Source organism: Squalius cephalus (genome assembly GCF_949319135.1).
Source record: "Squalius cephalus genome assembly, chromosome: 14".
Classification (NCBI taxonomy): Eukaryota; Metazoa; Chordata; class Actinopteri; order Cypriniformes; family Leuciscidae; genus Squalius; species Squalius cephalus.
The window spans coordinates 35,541,570-35,566,412 of NC_137135.1; the positions used below are offsets into that span (position 1 = coordinate 35,541,570).

The 24,843-nt window shown below is 38.0% G+C and overlaps 1 protein-coding gene across 2 annotated transcripts in view; it reads right to left on the reverse strand.

The window, feature by feature from the left end:
* pigg (phosphatidylinositol glycan anchor biosynthesis class G (EMM blood group)) overlaps nucleotides 1–24,843 on the reverse strand; it is a 172,333-nt gene that overhangs the window by 115,928 nt on the left and 31,562 nt on the right. For both annotated transcript variants that reach the window (XM_079892132.1, XM_079892131.1), the window contains exon 5: nucleotides 3,909–4,047. In XM_079892132.1, the coding sequence (XP_079748258.1) occupies nucleotides 3,909–4,047 (139 nt within the window). The remainder of the gene's footprint in view (nucleotides 1–3,908; nucleotides 4,048–24,843) is intronic.

The following is a 24,843-nucleotide window of genomic DNA, read 5'->3' on the forward strand; positions in this document are numbered from 1 at the left end:
TTTCTACATAAGGCACGTTCAGCTCCAAAATATTCATTTTCTTAAATGCATCAGTGAATTTGCTGGTTGTTAATCTGATTTAAAGCAAGGTAAATCATCACTTTAGTCACACCAACTCACATGGAGACTGATTTACAGTAGCATTTATTGTGCGTAAAGCTTCTCTGCCGGACTGTCAGAGCCCTTGTTTAGCTGAGATATCTGTCATACGGCAAATTATTGGATATGGCTTAACAACTGTGGGAGGAACTTTGCAAACAAAATCCTGGCCAATATACTTTATTGAAGGACTAACACATCAAATATACAACCCAGGCTTAAAATAACTTCAGTTTCAAACAGAGTAACTTTGTAGTTAAAAAAAAAAAAAAAAAAAATCGATAATGTTTCTCTTGAACTTCAAAGCGAGTCGCAGAACCTTTACGTTTTGGAGAAGGATCTTAATGCGAGTAACCTTTACTTCAAAACACCATGAGATAACATCCTTTTTTCGATAATCCAATTGTCAAATTCACCAGAGAAGACCCAGAAACGGCCTGAAATATCCAGGAAGGGTCTAGCAGCGACTTGGAGATCTCTAAAAGGGGGTGGGAACTACAAAACAGGGCGTGTCCTCACATTGATTGCGTGCGAGATTCCCCCCGCCCTAAACCAGTTCAAACTCGTATTAAAAAGATTTCATTGGTCATGCCAATCAAAGTGCTAACCCAGAGGGCCCTATTTTAAGGATCTAAGCACACGGCACTAGTTTAACGACGGGGAAAATGGTCGGTGCTCCCGGCGCATGGTCTAAAAGGGTCGTCCCTATTCTCTTAATGAGTAATGGGTGTGTTCTGTCTCTATTCTCTTAATGAGTAATGGGTGTGTCCTGTCTCTATTCTCTTAATGAGTAATGGGTGTGTCCTGTCTTTATTCTCTTAATGAGTAATGGGTGTGTCCTGTCCCTATTCTCTTAATGAGTAATGGGTGTGTCCTGTCTCTATTCTCTTAATGAGTAATGGGTGTGTCCTGTCTCTATTCTCTTAATGAGTAATGGGTGTGTCCTGTCTCTATTCTCTTAATGAGTAATGGGTGTGTCCTCTCTCTATTCTCTTAATGAGTAATGGGTGTGTCCTGTCTCTATTCTCTTAATGAGTAATGGGTGTGTCCTGTCTCTATTCTCTTAATGAGTAATGGGTGTGTCCTGTCTCTATTCTCTTAATGAGTAATGGGTGTGTCCTGTCTCTATTCTCTTAATGAGTAATGGGTGTGTCCTGTCTCTATTCTCTTAATGAGTAATGGGTGTGTCCTGTCTCTATTCTCTTAATGAGTAATGGGTGTGTTCTGTCTCTATTCTCTTAATGAGTAATGGGTGTGTCCTGTCTCTATTCTCTTAATGAGTAATGGGTGTGTCCTCTCTCTATTCTCTTAATGAGTAATGGGTGTGTCCTGTCTCTATTCTCTTAATGAGTAATGGGTGTGTTCTGTCTCTATTCTCTTAATGAGTAATGGGTGTGTCCTGTCTCTATTCTCTTAATGAGTAATGGGTGTGTCCTGTCTCTATTCTCTTAATGAGTAATGGGTGTGTCCTGTCTCTATTCTCTTAATGAGTAATGGGTGTGTCCTGTCTCTATTCTCTTAATGAGTAATGGGTGTGTCCTGTCTCTATTCTCTTAATGAGTAATGGGTGTGTCCTGTCTCTATTCTCTTAATGAGTAATGGGTGTGTTCTGTCTCTATTCTCTTAATGAGTAATGGGTGTGTCCTGTCTCTATTCTCTTAATGAGTAATGGGTGTGTTCTGTCTCTATTCTCTTAATGAGTAATGGGTGTGTCCTGTCTCTATTCTCTTAATGAGTAATGGGTGTGTCCTCTCTATTCTCTTAATGAGTAATGGGTGTGTCCTGTCCCTATTCTCTTAATGAGTAATGGGTGTGTCCTGTCTCTATTCTCTTAATGAGTAATGGGTGTGTCCTGTCTCTATTCTCTTAATGAGTAATGGGTGTGTTCTGTCTCTATTCTCTTAATGAGTAATGGGTGTGTTCTGTCTCTATTCTCTTAATGAGTAATGGGTGTGTCCTGTCTCTATTCTCTTAATGAGTAATGGGTGTGTCCTGTCCCTATTCTCTTAATGAGTAATGGGTGTGTCCTGTCTCTATTCTCTTAATGAGTAATGGGTGTGTCCTGTCTCTATTCTCTTAATGAGTAATGGGTGTGTTCTGTCTCTATTCTCTTAATGAGTAATGGGTGTGTCCTGTCTTTATTCTCTTAATGAGTAATGGGTGTGTCCTGTCTCTATTCTCTTAATGAGTAATGGGTGTGTTCTGTCTCTATTCTCTTAATGAGTAATGGGTGTGTCCTGTCTTTATTATCTTAATGAGTAATGGGTGTGTCCTGTCTCTATTCTCTTAATGAGTAATGGGTGTGTCCTGTCTTTATTCTCTTAATGAGTAATGGGTGTGTCCTGTCCCTATTCTCTTAATGAGTAATGGGTGTGTCCTGTCTCTATTCTCTTAATGAGTAATGGGTGTGTCCTGTCTCTATTCTCTTAATGAGTAATGGGTGTGTCCTGTCTCTATTCTCTTAATGAGTAATGGGTGTGTTCTGTCTCTATTCTCTTAATGAGTAATGGGTGTGTCCTGTCTCTATTCTCTTAATGAGTAATGGGTGTGTCCTGTCTTTATTCTCTTAATGAGTAATGGGTGTGTTCTGTCTCTATTCTCTTAATGAGTAATGGGTGTGTCCTGTCTCTATTCTCTTAATGAGTAATGGGTGTGTCCTCTCTCTATTCTCTTAATGAGTAATGGGTGTGTCCTGTCTCTATTCTCTTAATGAGTAATGGGTGTGTCCTGTCTCTATTCTCTTAATGAGTAATGGGTGTGTCCTGTCTCTATTCTCTTAATGAGTAATGGGTGTGTCCTGTCGCTATTCTCTTAATGAGTAATGGGTGTGTCCTGTCTCTATTCTCTGTCTCTATTCTCTTAATGAGTAATGGGTGTGTCCTGTCTCTATTCTCTGTCTCTATTCTCTTAATGAGTAATGGGTGTGTCCTGTCTCTATTCTCTTAATGAGTAATGGGTGTGTTCTGTCTCTCTTAATGAGTAATGGGTGTGTCCTGTCTCTCTTAATGAGTAATGGGTGTGTTCTGTCTCTCTTAATGAGTAATGGGTGTGTCCTGTCTCTATTCTCTTAATGAGTAATGGGTGTGTTCTGTCTCTCTTAATGAGTAATGGGTGTGTCCTGTCTCTCTTAATGAGTAATGGGTGTGTTCTGTCTCTATTCTCTTAATGAGTAATGGGTGTGTTCTGTCTCTATTCTCTTAATGAGTAATGGGTGTGTTTTGGGCGTAACGTGCAATAAACCAATCAGAGTGTAATTTCACTTTCCCCTTAAAAGCCAGTTGCGCTTGCACCATGGATTGTGTGGCGCAATTGTGTAATAAGCAAAGTTAGTGTGTGTGTAATAAGCAGAGTGTGTGTAATAAGAAGAGTGTACACGCGTTGTGCACCCGCCTATAGGCTCACATTACTAATGCACCCTTTAAATAACAAAACAAATACTGCGCTCTTGACTTTAGACCAGGGTTCAGTCGGTCAATGGCTCAGTTTATTTAAGTTCCTCAAAATAGCAACGCGTCAACAATGCGCCAGAACACACACTCGTTCTCAGACCAGCACCCCATGGGCGCACAAATAGGCGCAAATGCATTTGCTATTTAAACAACGTGGCGCAGGACGTGAAAATGATAACTGCGTCAGGCTGAAACTAGCAAAACACACTTGTGTCGCGCCTGGCGCTGCATTGCACCAGGTGTATGATAGCGCCCTAAGAGCGGTTCATTCATAAATCCGTAAGATCTAACCTTCATGCTGTGGAAACACAAACTGGGAGACAGAAGGGGCGGAGCTACATGAGCTCTATGTCTACTCACCCTTCCTCCTGAAGGCGGGGCTAATGAGCACGAGTGGCGTGTTGATTTCCGCTTCCGACGATCCGCCGTGACTGCCGGTTTCAGACATGCCGTGATCTCCACACACAACCAGCAGGTTGGGCAGCGTCCCTTCAGATTCCTGAAACACACAGATGAAAAACTCAAATGTTTCATATATTAATACTTCTATTATTAATCTAAATAAATGTTTTTTAATTAATAATAAAATATTTAGATGACATTTCAAATTATACAGATGCACAGACACATACATTGAAGAAAAATCTATAATATTATATATATTCTGATGCATATGGCACACTTTAATGGAAACACTTCAGGAGTTTCAAAGTCACGATCTGATTGGGTGAAATTTCTTGAATGAATAATTCATTAGATGCACGCAGGTCTGTTATTGTAGGGACATCGACATTATATGGCCACGCCCCTAAACATGACGCAGAATAAAACGAACTGTGATTGGTTGCGTTACGTGTCACTCAAACGTCCTCTTGCGCTCCTTGGCCAAGAAAAGGTGCGATAGAAGGTCTGGTTACGCGAGACTAGATCATTCTAGATCAATCTGTAATAATTCCGATTTTTATATGATGAATTATTGTATTTTAAGACTGAAGTCTGGGTCTGGGCTGAAAAATGTGAAAAATAGCCAGCAGAAATTAAAAATGGTGAAGGTATTTCAAAAAGTGAATATTTTTTGTCTTCATGTATATTTTTATGACCATTTATTTTATGTTTGATACTGTTCAAACAAACAAACAAACAAACATATACACAAACACACACAAACACACACACTCATATACACACACAACCATATAAAAGTTTGGTGTTGGTAATATTTTTTTTAGGTTTTTGAAAGAAGTTTCTAACGCACAACAAATCTTCATTTATTTGATAAAAAATACAATAAAAACAGTAAAACTGTGAAATATTATTATAATGTAAATCATCTGTTTTCTATGTGAATATATAGTAAAGTGTAATTTATTCCTGTGATCAAAGCTTGATGTTCAGCATCATTACTCCAGTCTTCAGTGTCACATGATCCTTCAGAAATCACTCTAATATGAGGATTTGATGCTCGAGAAACATTTCTTGATCTTGCAAACTCCTAACAGACCAAAAATGATGATTTCTTGTCAGTTTTCAGGAGAATCCGCAGTGTAATTGTGTGTGTTTGTGTCCACAAGAGGAAGTGAGAGTGTGTGAGAGATGCTGGATTGCTGTCCTCTTCACTGGAGCAAATCACTGAGGTCTCTCTCTCACACACACACACACACACACACATCAGGGACAGGGACGATCAGCTCTGTATCACATCAAATAGTCTCTCAGGCCACTTGATTCCCTCACGCACACACACACACACACACACACACTCCTGCGCCACCACAGCTGGAAACGCTCACTCTGAGCCCAAACACTACACTAATGATGCTACGCTAACAACAAGTCCTCCGGTTCAGATATTCATGAGTCCACTAAACGCATGCTAATGACTAGCCTTCCCCCCCGCTCCAGCTAACACACGCTAATGACAGGACGCCTGAATAAAGACATTTGAAACACCACTCGCGGCCTATTACCCGCCAGCAGTGTGGTGAAATATTAGCGTGCACTGACAGGTGTGATTTACGCTAACCGCACATTAGCCGAGGAAAATCTTAATATGCTGTGATTGACCAACACATCACTGTCAAGTACAAGTTAAACAGTTTCAGGTGTAATACATTACGGCATCTGAAAAGCAGCGAATTAAAGATTACAAAATATACAATTAGAATTGTAGTTCTAATTTAAGATGGTAAACAAAAGCTAATGCCTTAAACCAGAGTACAGTAGATTGCTGGCAAATTTTGATTTCAGAAATAAGTGTTTATTATTAAAACCAGAGCAAAATTTTCTTACCCCCATTAATAGATATCTTTTCTTGTTTTAAGAAATTTATTTCCGATTTTTTTTTTCCTTACATTTTTTCAAAATTAGGTTTCTTAAAACAAGAAAAAAATATCTGTTGATGGGTTATGAAAATAATCTAGTTTTTTTTTTTTTATAAACTCACTTAATTTTGATAAATCTTTCAGAAAAATAGACTTAAGTCATTTTGCATCTCCTGTAAATGTGTCTGTATTTAAAGTCCCTCAGGGGGTCAATAATATCACCATAATTTTAACTCATATTTGATCATCAAAAAGACATTTGAATGTTTGTTTTTTTTCCTGTGAAAAAGTTCCTCATGCCTTAAAATATCTTGAATGTAACTCGACACCCTTGCCTCATTTAGTATGCGCGGCTCTATGAATATGCAAATGAGCCCCGCCTCCACTCACTCACTCAGCTCAGAGATCCACTGGTTGCCGATCACACGTTGATCTGATTGGTTACAAGGTAGTTTGTGACGTCAGAAACACCAGCGATTTCAAAGCGTGTTTTTGAGACTGTCTTTGGTTCACTGCAGTTTTAAGGAGGAAATACTCAGCAATGCTGTCGACTTATGAATTTACACATGATTTAAGCAGATTAAAAACACCACATAGACATATAAAGTGAGCTGCAGTAATGAGATCGGGAGTCTCAGGCTGTAACGTGTTCATATCACAGGGTTAAAGATAAAGAACATAAACATAAAGAGGTTTTTATAAGGGGATTTACTGTTGTCATCATAAAAACACACTGAAAATAGAGCATTTCCCCTCATGATTTAATCCTAGGAAGCTTAAAGCAGAACAAAACTAATAAAGAAAGGCGACATTGTACCAAAAAGAGCTTTTGTAAAATAATTCAACATCAGGCAGCCGCCGGGAGTTTCGGGAGACGAGAGAAACAGTGAATTTATCTGAGTGATTTGTTCAGAAGTGACTGAATCAAACGGACTATTATTAAGTGATTTCTGACTTCAGGATAGAGCGGTTTGGTTGGAGAAAAGCAGCGAGCTGCAAGAGGAAAGCGAGGGAAATGTGGAAATGGAAAACGGTACAGGAGTGAAAGACGTGGAGTGGCGTTTAATAACGCTTTCAGAGAAACCTGAGGAATTACAGGCGCTTTAGACCAGGAGCTCAGCCATTATTTACTCACCCAAACACCGTCTTCTGTGGAACATGACAGGAGAAATTCTAATTCTAACTCTACTTTCCTCTCTAAGTAGAATTCACACATGCGCTTATCCAAATGTCTAAGACTGATTGTTCTGATTGTCATTTTGAGAACTGATTTTCTGTAAATAACGACTAAACCGAGTAATTTTATAATCACTGAGATACTATTATAGTTTTTCTTAATATTTTGAATATTCATAATTTCCATTTTCATTTCAGTTAAGTTAAAGTTTTCTTAAAGTGTTTTTTTAATTTTTTGTTTATATTGTTATTTAGTTTTTTTTTTGTCTATATAGTTTTTATTAGGGCTGTCAAACGATTAATCGCGATTAATCGCATCCAAAATGAAAGTTTGTGTTTACATAATATATGTGTGTGTATGGAGTATAATTATTTTCTATATATAAACACACACACATGCATATATATTTAAGAAAAATGTGTTATTTATATATAAAATATTTATATATAATATAAATTATATATAATATAAATATATATACACAGTATATACATGCAAATATTTCTTTAATATATACATGCATGTGTGTGTATTTATATATATAAAATAATTATACACCGTACACACACATATGTAAAAACAAACTTTTATTTTGGATGCGATTAATCGTGATTAATCGTTTGACAGCCCTAGTTTTTATTCATTTTTATTTCAGTTTTAGTTATATTAGTGCATCAAATTAAAATAAATGAAAATGGGAAATATTGCCTTTTTTTAATGTTTTTTATTTTTTTATTTCAAGTAACAAACAATTTTTTATGATTTCAGTTTTAGTTGCAACAACAACCCTGAATAAAACTAAAACTATTTAAAAACAAAAATCACTTTATTGAAATAAAAATGAAATAAAACGTTTTTTTTTTCCATCTAATATTTATAAATAAATAATATAAATATTAAATGATAAACTTAAATATCATTTAGCCTTGGCAACTAAATGAAAAAAAGACTGACATAAAAATTTATTAAAGCTATATAGAAATATTAAAATGATTCAAAGTTACGACGCTCAAAGTTCAAAGCAAAGGGAGATATTTGCTTTTACAGAAATCGCTTTTTAAGGACTACAACAAACGGCTGGTAGAGACTACACCACATTCCTCCTGGGTTAGTGACATCATCAACCCTAGAATTTACATAAACCCCGCCCCCTGAACACCATTTATAGATTATCAAGACAGATTATGCTAATCAATGATTAGAAGATAACTACACATCAGCAACATATATTTAAACAAACAAAAACGTTTTTGAAATTTTCAGGACACCAGCTCTTGAAGCTCCGCCCCCTGTGCCGGGAGCAGCAGCTCATTTGCATTTAAAGGGACAGACACAAAAACGGTGCATTTTTGCTCACCCTCAAAAAGTGACAATTTTAACATGCTACATAAAAATATCTGTGGGGTATTTTGAGCTAAAACTTCACACACACACACACACACTGGGGACATCAGAGACACATTTTACATCTTGTGAAAAGGGCATTATACCACCTCTTTAAAAAATACTCAAATAATTCTTCAGCTCTGCTTTTGTGTTCCACCGAAGAAAGAAGCTCATGTACAATTTGTAAATCCTATTGCTTTCATAATGAAATACAGACATGGACATGGACAGAGAGAGAGAGAGAGAGAGAGAGAGAGAGAGAGAGAGAGAGAGAGAGAGAGAGAGAGAGAGAGAGAGAGAGAGAGAGAGAGAGAGAGAGAGAGTGAGAGAGAGAGAGTATGATCAAATTATTTTTTGATGTTGTACACTTTGTTTAAACCATTAATTTTGATTTAACACCATTGTATCAGGTTTCATGTTCAAACACTATTGCATCATGTTAAACTGACTTGAAACGGTTACTCTTTGGCTTAACTCGATGTTTTCATTTTGATAGAACATGTTTCAATCAAGTAAATTAATTTAATCTACACTGAAAAAAAATATTTTTGCTGCTTGTTCAAATTGCTTGATTAAAATGAAGCAACATAATTGCTATCCATTGTGTCCAAACTTAATTTGATTGTGTTCAATCTGCTTAAATATAGGTCAAATTTAAGTTTACTTAATCCATTTGTGTTGGATTACATGAATGATTTGTGTTGCATTAACTGAAACTGGGTGGTGCTTGTTAGTTCCCAGCATGCTTTGCATATGGCTGAATTAAGAGAGAATAAATGTTGAAATTAAGTGTTATTTTATGTGTTTTTGAGAAAATTAGAAAAGGGGAAGACTTGATAGTGTGTAATTGTGTTTAATGTTCAATTACATTCAAATTATTAGAACCATTTAAATTACAGTGGGTTACCATTGTGGAGAAGAGTGGAGCATTTGGTTAGGTTGTGGACTGATTCAACAACACCAATAGTAAATGCTTTGGCTAAAAGAGTGTGTAAACTTAGCATTTAAGATTGGTTCATGCACTGAAAAGATTTATGAATTTATATTTAGTATAATTTACTTTGTTGATTGAACATGAATAGTCTGTGTTCGTCTGTGTTGTTTGAACGTGAATAATCTGTGTTGATGGAACACAATTGTGTGAGTGGCTACCAAAGCAAACAATTTGTGTGCAACCAATGTCCACTATTCAATTGAATCCAATGAATTATTTTTTTCAGTGTAGTATCTTACATCTATGCCTGACCTATACCTTGCGTCTTTGCAGTAATGTAGTTGTAGTTGTCTATGCCTGACCACAAAATATTTAAAATAAAATAAAACTTTATAAAGTTAAAGTTAAGAAGACAGTGAGATGAGAAACAAGCGATGGGACGCAGGGAATAGTTTAGAAGAACTCAAAGCTGAGGAGTTTCCACAGAAAGAAACGCTCCTGATCCTCCTTTATATGCGCAGGAAGACTCGTTCTCTCAGGAGAATCTTTAACACTGGCCCTTTAATGGAGGAGAATAACTCCAGCTTATAAACTGATGAAGAGAAGGACTCTTTTACCTCCTCCGTTACCCTTCATCCCTTCATCCCCTTCATCCGACATATGAAAATGATGGGTCGACGACTTGAGGGACAATCAAAGAAAACTGGTTTAGCCATTCACCAACAAATGTATACTGATTATCTTCTTTCATATAAAAGTGCATTGACTGCTGCTAAATCCTCTTTTTATTCTGACATTATCAGTACCAATGAAAATAACAATCAGACTTTATTTTTCACTATCAACAATTTACTTAAACCTGTAGACACTGGAAATCACCTCACCTCCACAGCTCAGTGTAACACATTTTTTGATTTTTTTAGTACAAAACTGACCAATATTCACCACCAGTTGAAATCTTCTGCCTCTGCATACAACTGTCCACCCTTGACTACCACACTGGTTCCACCATTCTCCATTCTACCAACTTTCCAGCCTCCATCAGTCGAAGAAATCACTATACTCATCACTAAGTCCAAGAATTCTACCTGTCTGCTTGATACCATCCCTACCACCCTGGTTAAAACCTGTCTGCCCTCTATCTTACCGATCATAACGTCTATAGAGCTGGTAAGTCCCGCCTCTTCCGCTAACCCCTCTGGACCTCTAGGTTGAAAAATCGTCAATGCAAGTAAATGTGAGAAAATAATTATTTTCTGGTCCCGTTTGAATTTTGCCATGAATGTGAACATATGTTGTCTGTGAATTTTTTATATAATATTTCATGTAAAGAATGCTACAATTTAGCTGGTAGAAGTTTGATACGGTTAGACTTTGTGTGAGAGCACTTTGTGGACTACAACTCTTCACTGCTTTCGACGCGAATCTGAAGAAAGAACAGCCCATTTGGTTTGAATGTTGACATTTGTGTACAAAACACATCTCGATCTGTCTCCATATATTATCGCAGCATTAGCACCGTGATTTGACAAGTGGAGGGAAAATGTGTTATGGGGTGACATGTAGTCTTTCTCGTTATGTCTTTTCCACAACTGCTAGCCAAAGAATCATACAATATACTGTCAAACTCGTAACATGAAAAATTATATAAAAAATTCACAGACAACATATGTTCACATTCATGGCACAATTCAAACGGGATCAGAAAATAATTATTTTCTCCCATTCACTTGCATTGACGATTTTTCAACCTAGAGGTCCAGTGGGGTTTTACGGATGGGCGGGACTTACCAGCTCTATAATTAACTCCTCTCTATTTACTTCCACTGTTCCTACATCTCTCAAAATTGCTTCTGTCACCCCGATTCTGAAGAAACCTGGTTTGGATCCTAATGACCCAAATAACTATCGCCCCATCTCAAACCTCCCACTCATTAACAAACTTTTGGAACGGATTATAGCGACCCAACTTCAAAGCCCACCTGCACAACAATAACCTCTACGAACCTTTTCAGGCTGGTTTCCGCCACAATCACAGCACTGAAACAGCCCTGGTAAAAATCACAAATGATCTCCTACTTGCAGCTGACAATGGCCATTTGTCCATTCTGGTTCTTCTCGACCTCACTGCAGCCTTTGATACCATCTCTCATTCAATTCTTTTGGAACGTCTGGCTGCCATCGGGATCGCTAACAATGCACTAATCTGGTTCAGGTCATATCTACATAATAGAAAACAGTTCATTCAGGGAAAAATGTCACATTAAAATCTACAACAGTCACCCATGGTGTTCCTCAGGGCTCAGTGCTGGGACCACTGCTTTTTATCATTTATATATTACCTCTCGGCAACATTCTCCGCTCCTTTGGGATCAATTTTCATTGTTACGCCGACGATACACAACTATATCTCTCCGCCTCTCTTCCCCCTCCACTCTCACCTCCTGTCTGCAAGCTATCAGCAACTGGATGTCAATCAATCTTCTCAAACTCAATAGAAATAAAAGTGAGGTTCTCCTCATTGGTTCAAAGGCCACACTCTCCAAAAGTCACCCGTTTACTATATCAGTTGATGGCTCTCCGATTCCCACCCCCTCCCAAGTCAAAAGTCTCGGTGTCATTCTAGACAGTACACTTCCCTTTGGCCCTCACATCAGCAATATCACTCGGACTTCTTACTTTCACCTCCGCAACATCTCTAGACTCCCTCTCTCCCTCCCTCTCCCAACACAATACACAGGTCCTTGTTCGTGCCCTGACCACATCACACCGCTTCTTACTCAGCTCCACTGGCTTCCTGTTCCTCAACGGATCAACTACAAAATTCTTCTGCTTACCTTCAAAGCCCTCCAAGACCTTGTCCCCTCATACCTCTCAGACCTGCTTCTTCCCTATAATCCTTCTCGAACACTTCGTTCCTCCACGGCTGAAATTTTAACTGTACCAACGTTCAGACTTAGCACCATGAGGGCTAGAGCCTACAGCCGCTCTGCCCCACATCTCGGGAATTCTCTCCCACTTCACATTCGCCAACTGGACTCTTTCCATCAATTCAAATCACAACTTAAAACACATCTGTTTAGATTAGCTTATCCTACATAAATTTCATCATTCCAATTTAATTTCCAGGACTTTATGGTTTTAGGATCAAGATCGTACTTATTATTTTGATTTTACAATTGATATTATTGTTGGGCTTGTATTAATGTCTTGTTTATTTTTTCTGTAAGGTGTCCTTGGGTGTCTTGAAAGGCGCCAAAAAATAAAATGTATTATTATTATTATTATCCCCTCATCCCCATATCTACCACATCCCCTCATCTACCACATCCCCTCATCCCCACATCCCCTCATCTACTACATCCCTCATCTACCACATCCCCTCATCTACCACATCCCCTCATCTACCACATCCCCACATTTAGATTAGCTTATCCTACATAAATTTCATCATTCCAATCATCCCCTCATCTACCACATCCCCACATCCCATCATGCCCACACTCCCACATCCCCTCATCTACCACATCCCCACATCCCCTCATCTACCACATCCCCTCATCCCCACATCCCCTCATCTACCACATCCCCTCATTCCCACATCCCCTCATCCCCTCATCCCCACCTACCACATCCCCTCATCCCCTCATCTACCACATCCCCACATCCCCTCATCTACCACATCCCCTCATCTACCACATCCCCACATCCCCTCATTCCCACATTCCCACATCCCCTCATCTACCACATCCCCACATTTAGATTAGCTTATCCTACATAAATTTCATCATTCCAATTTAATTTCTTGGACTTTATGGTTTTAGGATCAAGATCGTACTTATTATTTTGATTTTACTATTGATATTATTATTGGGCTTGTATTAATGTCTTGTTTATTTTTTCTGTAAGGTGTCCTTGGGTGTCTTGAAAGGTGCCAAAAAAATTCTTATCCACATCCCCACATCCCCTCATCTACCACATCCCCTCATCCCCACATCACCTCATCTACCACATCCCCCCATTCCCACATCTACCACATCCCCTCATTCCCACATCTACCACATCCCCTCATCTACTACATCCCTCATCTACCACATCCCCTCATTCCCACATCTACCACATCCCCTCATCTACTACATCCCTCATCTACCACATCCCCTCATCCCCACATCTACCACATCCCCTCATCTGTAAGGTGTCCTTGGGTGTCTTGAAAGGCGCCAAAAAATAAAATGTCATCTACCTCATCTACCACATCCCCTCATCTACCACATCCCCTCATCCCGACATCCTCTCATTCCCACATCTACCACATCCCCTCATCTACCACATCCCCTCATCTACCACATCCCCTCATCCTCACATCCTCTCATCCTCACATCCCCTCATCCCCACATCCCCTCATCTACCACATCCCCTCATCTACCACATTCCCTCATCTACCACATCCCCTCATCTACCACATCCCCTTATCTACCACATCCCCTCATCCCCACATCCCCTCATCTACCACATCCCCTCATCTACCACATCCCCTCATCCCCACATCTACCACATCCCCTCATCTACCACATCCCCTCATCTACCACATCCCCTCATCTACCACATCCCCTCATCCCCACATCCCCTCATCTACCACATCCCCTCATCCCTTATACCCACATCTACCACATCCCATCTACCACATCCCCTCATCCCCACATCACCACATCCCCTCATCTACCACATCCCCTCATCTACCACATCCCCTCATCCCCTCATCCCTTATACCCACATCTACCACATCCTCTCATCCCCACATCTACCACATCCCCTCATCTACCACATCCCCTCATCCCCTTATCTACCACATCCCCACATCCCCTCAATCCCCACATCCCCTCATCTACCACATCCCCTCATCCTCTCATCCCCTCATTCCCACATCTACCACATCCCCTCATCTACCACATCCCCTCATCCTCACATCCTCCACATCCTCTCATCCCCACATCTACCACATCCCCTCATCTACCAAATCCCCTCATCCCCTTATCTACCACATCCCCACATCCCCTCAATCCCCACATCCCCTCATCTACCACATCCCCTCATCCTCTCATCCCCTCATTCCCACATCTACCACATCCCCTCATCTACCACATCCCCTCATCCTCACATCCTCCACATCCTCTCATCCCCACATCTACCACATCCCCTCATCTACCAAATCCCCTCATCTACCACATCCCCTCATCTACCACATCCCCTCATCTACCACATCCCCTCATCTACCACATCCCCTCATCCCCTTATCTACCACATCCCCTCATCCCCACATCCCCTCATCTACCACATCCCCACATCCCCTCATCTACCACATCCCCTCATCTACCACATCCCCACATCCCCTCATCTACCACATCCCCTCATCCCCACATCCCCTCATCTACCACATCCCCTCATCTACCACATCCCCTCATCTACCACATCCCCTCATCTACCACATCCCCTCATCTACCACATCCCCTCATCCCCACATCCCCTCATCTACCACATCCCCACATCCCCTCATCTACCACATCCCCTCATCTACCACATCCCCACATCCCCTCATCTACCACATCCCCTCATCCCCACATCCCCTCATCTACCACATCCCCTCATCTACCACATCCCCTCATCTACCACATCCCCTCATCTACCACATCCCCTCATCCCCACATCCCCTCATCCCTTATACCCACATCTACCACATCCTCTCATCCCCACATCTACCACATCCCCTCATCTACCACATCCCCTCATCCCCTTATCTACCACATCCCCACATCCCCTCATCCCCACATCCCCTCATCTACCACATCCCCTCATCCTCTCATCCCCTCATTCCCACATCTACCACATCCCCTCATCTACCACATCCCCTCATCCTCACATCCTCCACATCCTCTCATCCCCACATCTACCACATCCCCTCATCTACCAAATCCCCTCATCTACCACATCCCCACATCCCCTCATCTACCACATCTCCTCATCTACCACATCCCCTCATCTACCACATCCCCTCATCCCCTTATCTACCACATCCCCTCATCCCCACATCCCCTCATCTACCACATCCCCACATCTACCACATCCCCACATCCCCTCATCTACCACATCCCCTCATCTACCACATCCCCTCGTCCCCTTATCTACCACATCCCCTCATCCCCACATCCCCTCATCTACCACATCCCCTCATCCCCACATCTACCACATCCCCTCATCTACCACATCCCCACATCCCCTCATCCCCACATCCCCACATCTACCACATCCCCTCATCCCCACATCTACCAAATCCCCACATCTACCACATCCCCACACCCCCTCATCTACCACATCCCCACATCCCCTCATCCCCACATCCCCTCATCTACCACATCCCCTCATCTACCACATCCCCTCATCCCCTTATCTACCACATCCCCTCATCCCTTTATCTACCACATCCCCACATCCCTTCATCCCCTGAATTAGTTTATGTAAAATATATACTTTATTATTATTATTGCTAGCAATTAGTACTAATAATAACTACAATAGTTAATATTTATTATTATTATTATTATTACCATCATAATCAGTTAAAAATGTATTGGTATATGTAAAAAAAAAAAAAAAAAAAAAAAAAAAAAGCTATTATAGGCAGCTATTAGTATTAATATTAACTACAATAATTAATATTAATTATATAATATAATAACCATAATCATAAATGAATTTATACAAGTTTATGTTAAAATGTATTAGTATATGTAGAAATGAAATGATTGCTCAATGTTAGATGATGATATCTAGTGCATTAATGTCACTGAAGTGTTAAAGTGTTAAAGCAACATCATTATAAGAGTTTAGCAGTGAAGTCCTTGAGTCAGGATCTTTACCCATGATGCTCTGGGGCAAAGTTATGAGAGTATTTGAGATGGCTCTGTCAACAGGCGTCTGAAATGAGGGGTCATGTCACGGCGAGCACTCAGTCACCTCAATGACGGACTTTCAATGCCGTCCATTACTGTGCGATTTCCATTTAAACTCAGCGAAACGTGCAAGGTCTCGTATTCATGCAGGAGGACCAGCTTTTCTCAGGTTATGAATCATAAAATCATCTAACGGTAAACATGACTGTTACTCTCGTCGGCCCAAACCCAGACGAACGAGAGATCTGCATGTAATTATACAGTGTGTGTGAACACACAGATGCGGCCAGTCTTTAAATCCATCAAAGATATGCATGAATCAATCTCCAAACCATAGATCAATTTATTGTTTTTAAAGATAGATATACATAATAATACATATACATAGAAATTTTAAAAGATGATCATTTCATAAGAAGTATAAGATTAGTAAATGTGATTACATGAATGACCATTTCTTATAATATTATTTATATTATATTATAATGCAATAACAACAAAAATGATTAAAAATATGTTTTATAATCATATATTATGTAATTTAATAACAATAATAATTGTTTTTAATATATGATCATTTCATAATAATAACAACATGATAAGTGAATGTGATTACATAATGACAATTTATAATAATAAAACTGATATTTTATTATAACGCAATAACATTAATACGTTTTATAATTATACATCATATAATAATAATAATAATAATATTCATAATATGATCATTTCATAAAAACATAAGTGTATGTGATTATATAAATGAACATGTTTAATAATAAATCATATTTTATTATAATCCAATAACAATAATGATATGAGAATAATGAATTATATTATTTAATAATAATAACAAATATACATTTTATTTATAATGTATTTTAAATTCTGTTATATGTATATATATATATATATATATATATATATTTTTTTTTTTTTTTTTTAATTATATATATATATATATATATATATATATATATATATATATATATATATATATATATATATATATATATATATATATATATATATATATATATATATATATATATATATATAATAAATGTATAATATTTGCAAAACAGAATCCTGTAAGAAAGACTGGCATAGTGTTATGAAAAATATGAAAATATATTAAACAAAAAAAGATATGAAAAAGAAAAAAAAGAAAAACAAGCAGAGCAAAAGAGAGAGAGAAATATGTGAGAAATCTCATTAGTTGTGATGGTTTCTACAGTTTAGTCCACCCATGAGAAACACAAACAGGAAGTCACAGAATGAACATGTGAAACCGAATCTCGTCGGTCCAAAGCATCTCGAAAGCCTTCAGTGTGTCTAATGAGAAATCTCTGAATGCTTCAATGACAGTAGAGGGGCTTTTAGAGACACCACAACAAGAACATGTGTGATCCTGGACCACAACACCAGTCACATGGGTTTGAAATTGAGATTTATACATCATCTGAAAGCTGAATAAATAAGCTTTCCATTAATGTATGGTTTGTTTGATGTGTGTATTATTTGAAAATCTGGAATCTGAGGGTGCAAAAAAATGGAAACATTGAGAAAATCTCCTTTAAAGTTGTTCATTTATGTTGGCGATTGTGCTGCATTCACTCACAGAAATACATGTTTTATATATTTACGGTAGGAAATTTACTAAATATCTTCATGGAACATGATCTTTACTTAATATCCTCATGATTTTTGGCATTAAACATTGTGAGTGAATGCAGCACAATCGTGAACATAAATGAACAACTTTAAAGGAGATTTTCTCAATGTTTCCATTTTTTTGCTCCCTCAGATTCCAGATTTACAATAGTCGTATCTCGACCAAATATTGTCCTATCCTAACAAACCATACATCAATGGAAAGCTTATTTATTCAGCTTTCATGTTACTGGTTTTGTGGTCCAGAGTCATCATATTAGAATGATTTCTGAAGGATCATGTGACACTGAAGACTGGAGTAATGATGCTGAAAATTCAGCTTTGATCACAGGAATAAATTACATTTTACTAGATATTCACATAGAAAACTGTTGATTTAAATTATAAAAAATTCCACATTTTTTACTGTATTTTTAATTAAATTAAAAGCATTGGTGAGCAGAGCAAAAACATAAAAGTCTTTCTGGCTCCAAAACTTTGAACAGCAGTGTATAGTAGTTTTACAAGAAACCTTGAAATTAAAAACCTATTTAATCTGTGAATGCTGATCAAAAGGCATCAGTTTAAATTAAAAGTTAGACTGAAATTAATTATTTCCTACCATGTCCTTCTAAAGCCATAAACATTAAATTTTTTGTAATACAAAAAGATACATTTGTGAAGAACCGCATAAACTCTCATTTCAATTTTAATGAATTGATACGAAGGCAAAATGACAATAAAGAGCCATGAAAGCATCATAAAATGTGACTTTATTCTAAATTCATACGATAGTTTTGTGTGAGTGACAGACCGAAATGAATCGCTGGACATCTTGACATCCGCTTTGGTTCACAAGTTGATAAGTGAAACAGAAATAGGCATAATCATTTATGAACCTCACAAGCTTCAATCCATATTCATTGAACAGTAATTGCAGGAAAGTAGTTTGGGCCAGCATTACGGAGACTCTGCAGGCCTGAAACACATGAGCTGTGAAAATTAGTGGAGCTTTTTATTTAAAATTAGCTTTACCTATTAGTGGAGGATCTGAAGGCTGCACTAATGCTGACGGGCCATTTTCCCATGATCCCTTGCCACTCTTAAACAATGATAACAGTAAGGCAGCAGGATAGCGCTGATACAGTGAGCAGAAACTGTGTTTGCATGTACCATAGATGCGGTTTATACACTCAAATCTAGAGCTGCACGATTCTGGATAAACTGAGAATCACATTTTTTTGTGTGTGTTTAAAACCGTGATCATGATTCTCACACGAATCCGAATAGACATCTAAACAAAATTACATGTGATTTACTAAAGGTTCTGGCAAGTTGATAATTGCTGCAGTCTATTTAAAAATATTTGATTACTTTAAATTATTATTTTTTTAAATCTAAATGAATGATTTAATGACTCACTCATAAAGACTTCACTTGTTTCATTACCAGATGAATCAGTGTTTTTAAACAAATCTCTCGAGTGAATGATTCAATGACTCACTTATAAAGACTGTGCTATATTCTTTCTGGATGAATCAGTGTTTTTAAACAAATCTCTCGAGTGAATGATTCAATGACTCACTTATAAAGACTTCGCTATATTTTTGCTGGATGAATCAGTGTTTTTAAACAAATCTCTCGAGTGAATGATTCAATGACTCACTTATAAAGACTGTGCTATATTTTTTCTGGATGAATCAGTGTTTTTAAACAAATCTCTCGAGTGAATGATTCAATGACTCACTTATAAAGACTGTGCTATATTTTTTCTGGATGAATCAGTGTTTTTAAACAAATCTCTCGAGTGAATGATTCAATGACTCACTTATAAAGACTGTGCTATATTTTTTCTGGATGAATCAGTGTTTTTAAACAAATCTCTCGAGTGAATGATTCAATGACTCACTTATAAAGACTGTGCTATATTTTTTCTGGATGAATCAGTGTTTTTAAACAAATCTCTCGAGTGAATGATTCAATGACACACTTATAAAGACTTCGCTATATTATTGCTGGATGAATCAGTGTTTTTAAACAAATCTCTTGAATTAATGATTCAATGACTCACTTATAAAGACTTCACTTGTTTCATTACCAGATGAATCAGTGTTTTTGAACTAAACTCTTGAATGAATGATTCAATGACTCACTCATAAAGACTTCACTTGTTTCATTACCAGATGAATCAGCGTTTTTGACAAGCGGCAACCTCCCCGTCTCTCTCTTGAAACCAACACGGAAGTGAGTTAAACTGCAATTCATCGACTGGCCGCTTGGGCTGGCTGCAGAAGTGAGTCAAATCTGTATCTCCCCCATGTTAAAATGCCCAACTTTACAGCAGAAAAAAACATGTTTACAGCCTGGATCTCTATGTGGCTTTGGTCTATACAGCTAATTTTGCCCTTCATAACAACTGTGAGGGGGGTGCATTTTTTATAACTCATCCGTTTAGTTGATTAAAGGGTTAGTTCACCCAAAAATGAAAATTTTGTCAGTAATTACTTACCCTCATGTTGTTCCAACCGCGTAAGACCTTCGTTCATCTTCGGAACATAAATTAATATATTTTTGATTAAATCTGAGTGTTGGATCACTCCTCCATAGGCTGCTAGGTGACCGAAACTTGCTGGCCCAGAAAAGTTATTAAAGAGATCGTTAATATAGTCCAAGTGACTACAGCGGCTTAATCTTAAGTATATCAAGCGACGAGAATACTTTTTGGGCGCAAAAACAAACAAAAATAACGACTTTATTCCACTATTCATTTCCTTCTCTCTGGGCCTCTAGTTGGTTCACGTAGTGTTTTTGCGTAGCGCGTCTGTGTTACACGTCACCACGTAGGCTCACTATTGGCCGAAGCTGGTCATGTGTGTGATGCGTCTGACGTGCAACACAGACGCGCAGCGCAAAAACACTACGAGGCCCAGAGAGAAGGAAATGAATAGTGGAATAAAGTCGTTATTTTTGTTTGTTTTTGCGCCCAAAAAGTATTCTCGTCGCTTGATATACTTAAGATTAAGCCACTGTAGTCACTTGGACTATATTAACGATCTCTTTTATAACTTTTCTGGGCCAGCAAGTTTCGGTCACCTAGCAGCCTACGGAGAAGTGATCCAACACTCAGATTTAATCAAAAATATCTTAATTTATGTTACGAAGATGAACGAAGGTCTTACGCGGTTGGAACAACATGAGGGTAAGTAATTATTGACAAAATTTTCATTTTTGGGTGAACTAACCCTTTAATATTTAAATTTAAGGGTGTGGCCACTTGAGTGACAGGTGGGTTGTCGCTGATGTCAATGCTAGCCGTTTGTCTGCTGTTACTAGCCGTCACTTCACCTCAGCAAATGTTGCTGCTGAACCTGCCATCTCTGCAGTGTTTGTGCTTTTTTTCTGGATTATTTCATACAATTTAATACACCCATTACTTCAACCACGTCTTTGGATTCCGTCGTTGTCGTCGAGTATCGTTCGAGAGAACAACCAGCGCTGTATTTCAGTTGTTTTCCTCTGTGAACATGCACTAATGGATGTCTGACAATTTCGTTGCTTTTTGGAGTTTTCAAATTTAAAACGTCAATAAAGGCTTGTTCGTTCTGCTCTCACGGAACAGATAGATTATATATGTTTATGCTGTCAGATGAAATCCTGCAGGCGTCGGCGCTTTCTCCGTCCGTGCTATAAATGCACATCCATGAATGAGCGCGGATTTTCTAGCGCATTTACTTGCACTTCAAAGGCAATATATCTATGGTTATTTGAGAGGCGGCCAAAATCAGAATTTAAAATGGACTGAATAATAAGCTCTCTACGAACTTGAGCGATGCCGCGCTGACGGACCATAAGAAAGAGTGACTGACATGCATGCACATAAATCACTGTCACACACACACTCTCGAAGTAATATTAGTGCATAATACATTTTCAACTAGCAGAATAGTACAGAATCACAATACACAGTCTCACTTGTAGCCATGTCTTTTAACTATTATAATATTTCGAAGGGCAAAAATAGGAACTTTTAATTGGCTTTACATAATCAGCTAACTCGATCACGTCGAGGCTCGAGCTAGTGATTTCAGATAGCCAGGCTCATATCTATGGCCAGGTTCCTCAGCTCCACTCACGCCCCGCCTCTTTGCCCATTTTCTGTTATCCGGGAGTGACGCAAGGCCAAGATGGCGACGGCCTGCTCCGCCTACTTTAGGCTTCAAAAATGCTCTTCAGAAACCTACGGGTGACGTCACGGACACTACGTCCATATTTTTTTACAGTCTATGGTTTTTGAACAAATCTCTTGAATGAATGATTCAATGACTCACTCATAAAGACTTCACTTGTTTCATTACCAGATGAATCAGCGTTTTTGAACAAATCTCTTGAATGAATGATTCAATGATTCAGTGAATATTTAACAGTCACTTGTCAACATCTACTGGTGTAACATTATAATTAAAACAATCTTCATTTGAAGTTAATTTTGCTCTATTTTGATCACTACCGTAGACATCAGTGTTTAAATTCGAAATATAAACTTTATTCCCAGTATTTGTGTGATAACTTGAATATTTGTAAGAGAAATAATGATACTATAATGTTGAAAAGCCGTTTCTATGATATGATAAATGCTCTCTCTTGATTTTGTCAAAGGTTTAATAGACACAAGTGAATCGTCGTCATTCAAAAATGAGATCACGTGGGTGTTTGAATCGAGATCTTGATCTTTGAACGATTAATCGTGTCGAGGCCACTGCTCCTGACGGCCTGTTCCTCTGCTTCTACGAGGATGAAAAATGAGCAGATCGAAAGAAAATGTGCTGGTTAAAGAAGAGCGGAGGAGAAGAATGACCCGCTGATCTCAGGGGACGAGGACCTGCACAATGTGATTCACAGGTAATGAGAGCGAAGGCAAGACAGAAAGAGAGGAATGAGTAAAAGAACACAATGTGTGTCAGCAGGGTCCAAAATGAACAGACAATGAAAAAAGACATGAACGTGTGAGTTATGGATGTGATTCAGACTTATGAATTCATCACTGAACAAGCGAGTCTTGTGCACAACCAGAAATGAAGCAAGAACTGTTTTGTGTAAAGGTCAGGGTTATTATCATGAACTAAAACTTTTAAAAACATTTCTGTTAATTGAAATAAAGCTGAAATTAAATTAAATATTTAATATTATTTAAAAAAAAAAAAAAAAAAAAACGTTAAAAAGTAAACGAAATGATAAATGTTGGCCCGGCAATAAACTGAAATAATTCTTATTTAAAAGTTGAAGCACTTAAATTATTAACTGGAAATAAATAAAAAACTAAAACTGAAATAAAAATTAAATTAAATTAAACCTAAATATAATTTTTTTTAACTAAATTAATAAAATGACAAAAGCATGTAAAACAAAGCCACTAAAATTATGATTGACATGAAAACTAAAAATATATAAAAATAAAAGCTAATTTAACATTAATAAAACTATAATAAAACTAAAATAAAACAGCATCATTACTGACCATAAAGATTATAAAATATTATTATTAATAATATTATTAAAGGGCTAATAGTACGATTTTTTTAAGAAGTCCCGTAGTTCAGATTTGACTCTGCCAATATTTTCACTGGGTCCACCACACTAAAAAATATATCTAAATAATTATAAAAATACAAAATATATATATATATATAAATAATCTCTACAATAATTACAGATAATATGGTAACACTTAACAATAAGCTCCCATTAGTTAACATTAGTTAAACTAACATTAACTAACAGTGAGCAATATATTTGTTAGTGCATTTATTACTCTTATCCCTATTATTATTTTTGCAACCAAATTATATCCAAATTATGTTAAATGGCTTCCCCATGGTGAAAACTATTGAACAAGAAATGTTCAATACGTCACAGAAGCCCAAATATGTAACTTTCCAAGGCATAAAAACATGATAGCAAATTCATCTGTTCATTTCCTCTCGCTCTACCTAACTCTCCTTCTCTTCCCTCCGTTACATGCACACAATCCCACCCGGAGCTCGATTCACACAGATATCAGGGAGGAATAAATCTCCTGTTCAACTAGGGTACAGAAACTCCGGTTTTAAGGCGAGAAACCCTGAGAGCAGGAAACTGTATTCCCAGACATCATTTCACGCTGTATTTGAGCTTCCAAGATCAGCAAGATAACATTATTCAAAGTCACCACTGAATGTTTCCAACGAAATTTACATGCCAGCCTAAAACGCCCAATTAAAGCCGTCCCCGGGGTGAGAGAAAGCAGGAATCGCAGTCAGAAACATGACAAACAACTTCCACCATCCACAGGTGTAAAGCAACTCTCAGATCAATATGAGGAAACCTATCAGAGAAATGGACACGACATAAAATCGATAACACTACATGAGTCTCTTCATACATTCTAATTGCTGATTGTTTTTATTTTGGATGGATGGATGGATGGATGGATGGATGGATGGATGGATGGATGGATGGATGGATGGATGGATGGATGGATGGATGGATGGATGGATGGATGGATGGATGGATGGATGGATGGATGGATGGATGGATGGATGGATGGATGGATGGATAAATGGATGGATGTATTGATGGATAAATGGATGATGGATGGATGGATGTATGGATAAATGGATGGATGTATGGATAAATGGATGGATGGATGGATGGATGGATAAATGGATGGATGGATAAATGGATAAATGGATAAATGGATAAATGGATGGATGGATGGATGGATGGATGGATGGATGTATGGATGTATGGATGGATGGATGTATGGATGTATGGATGGATGGATGTATGGATGGATGGATAAATGGATGGATGGATGGATGGATAAATGGATGGATGG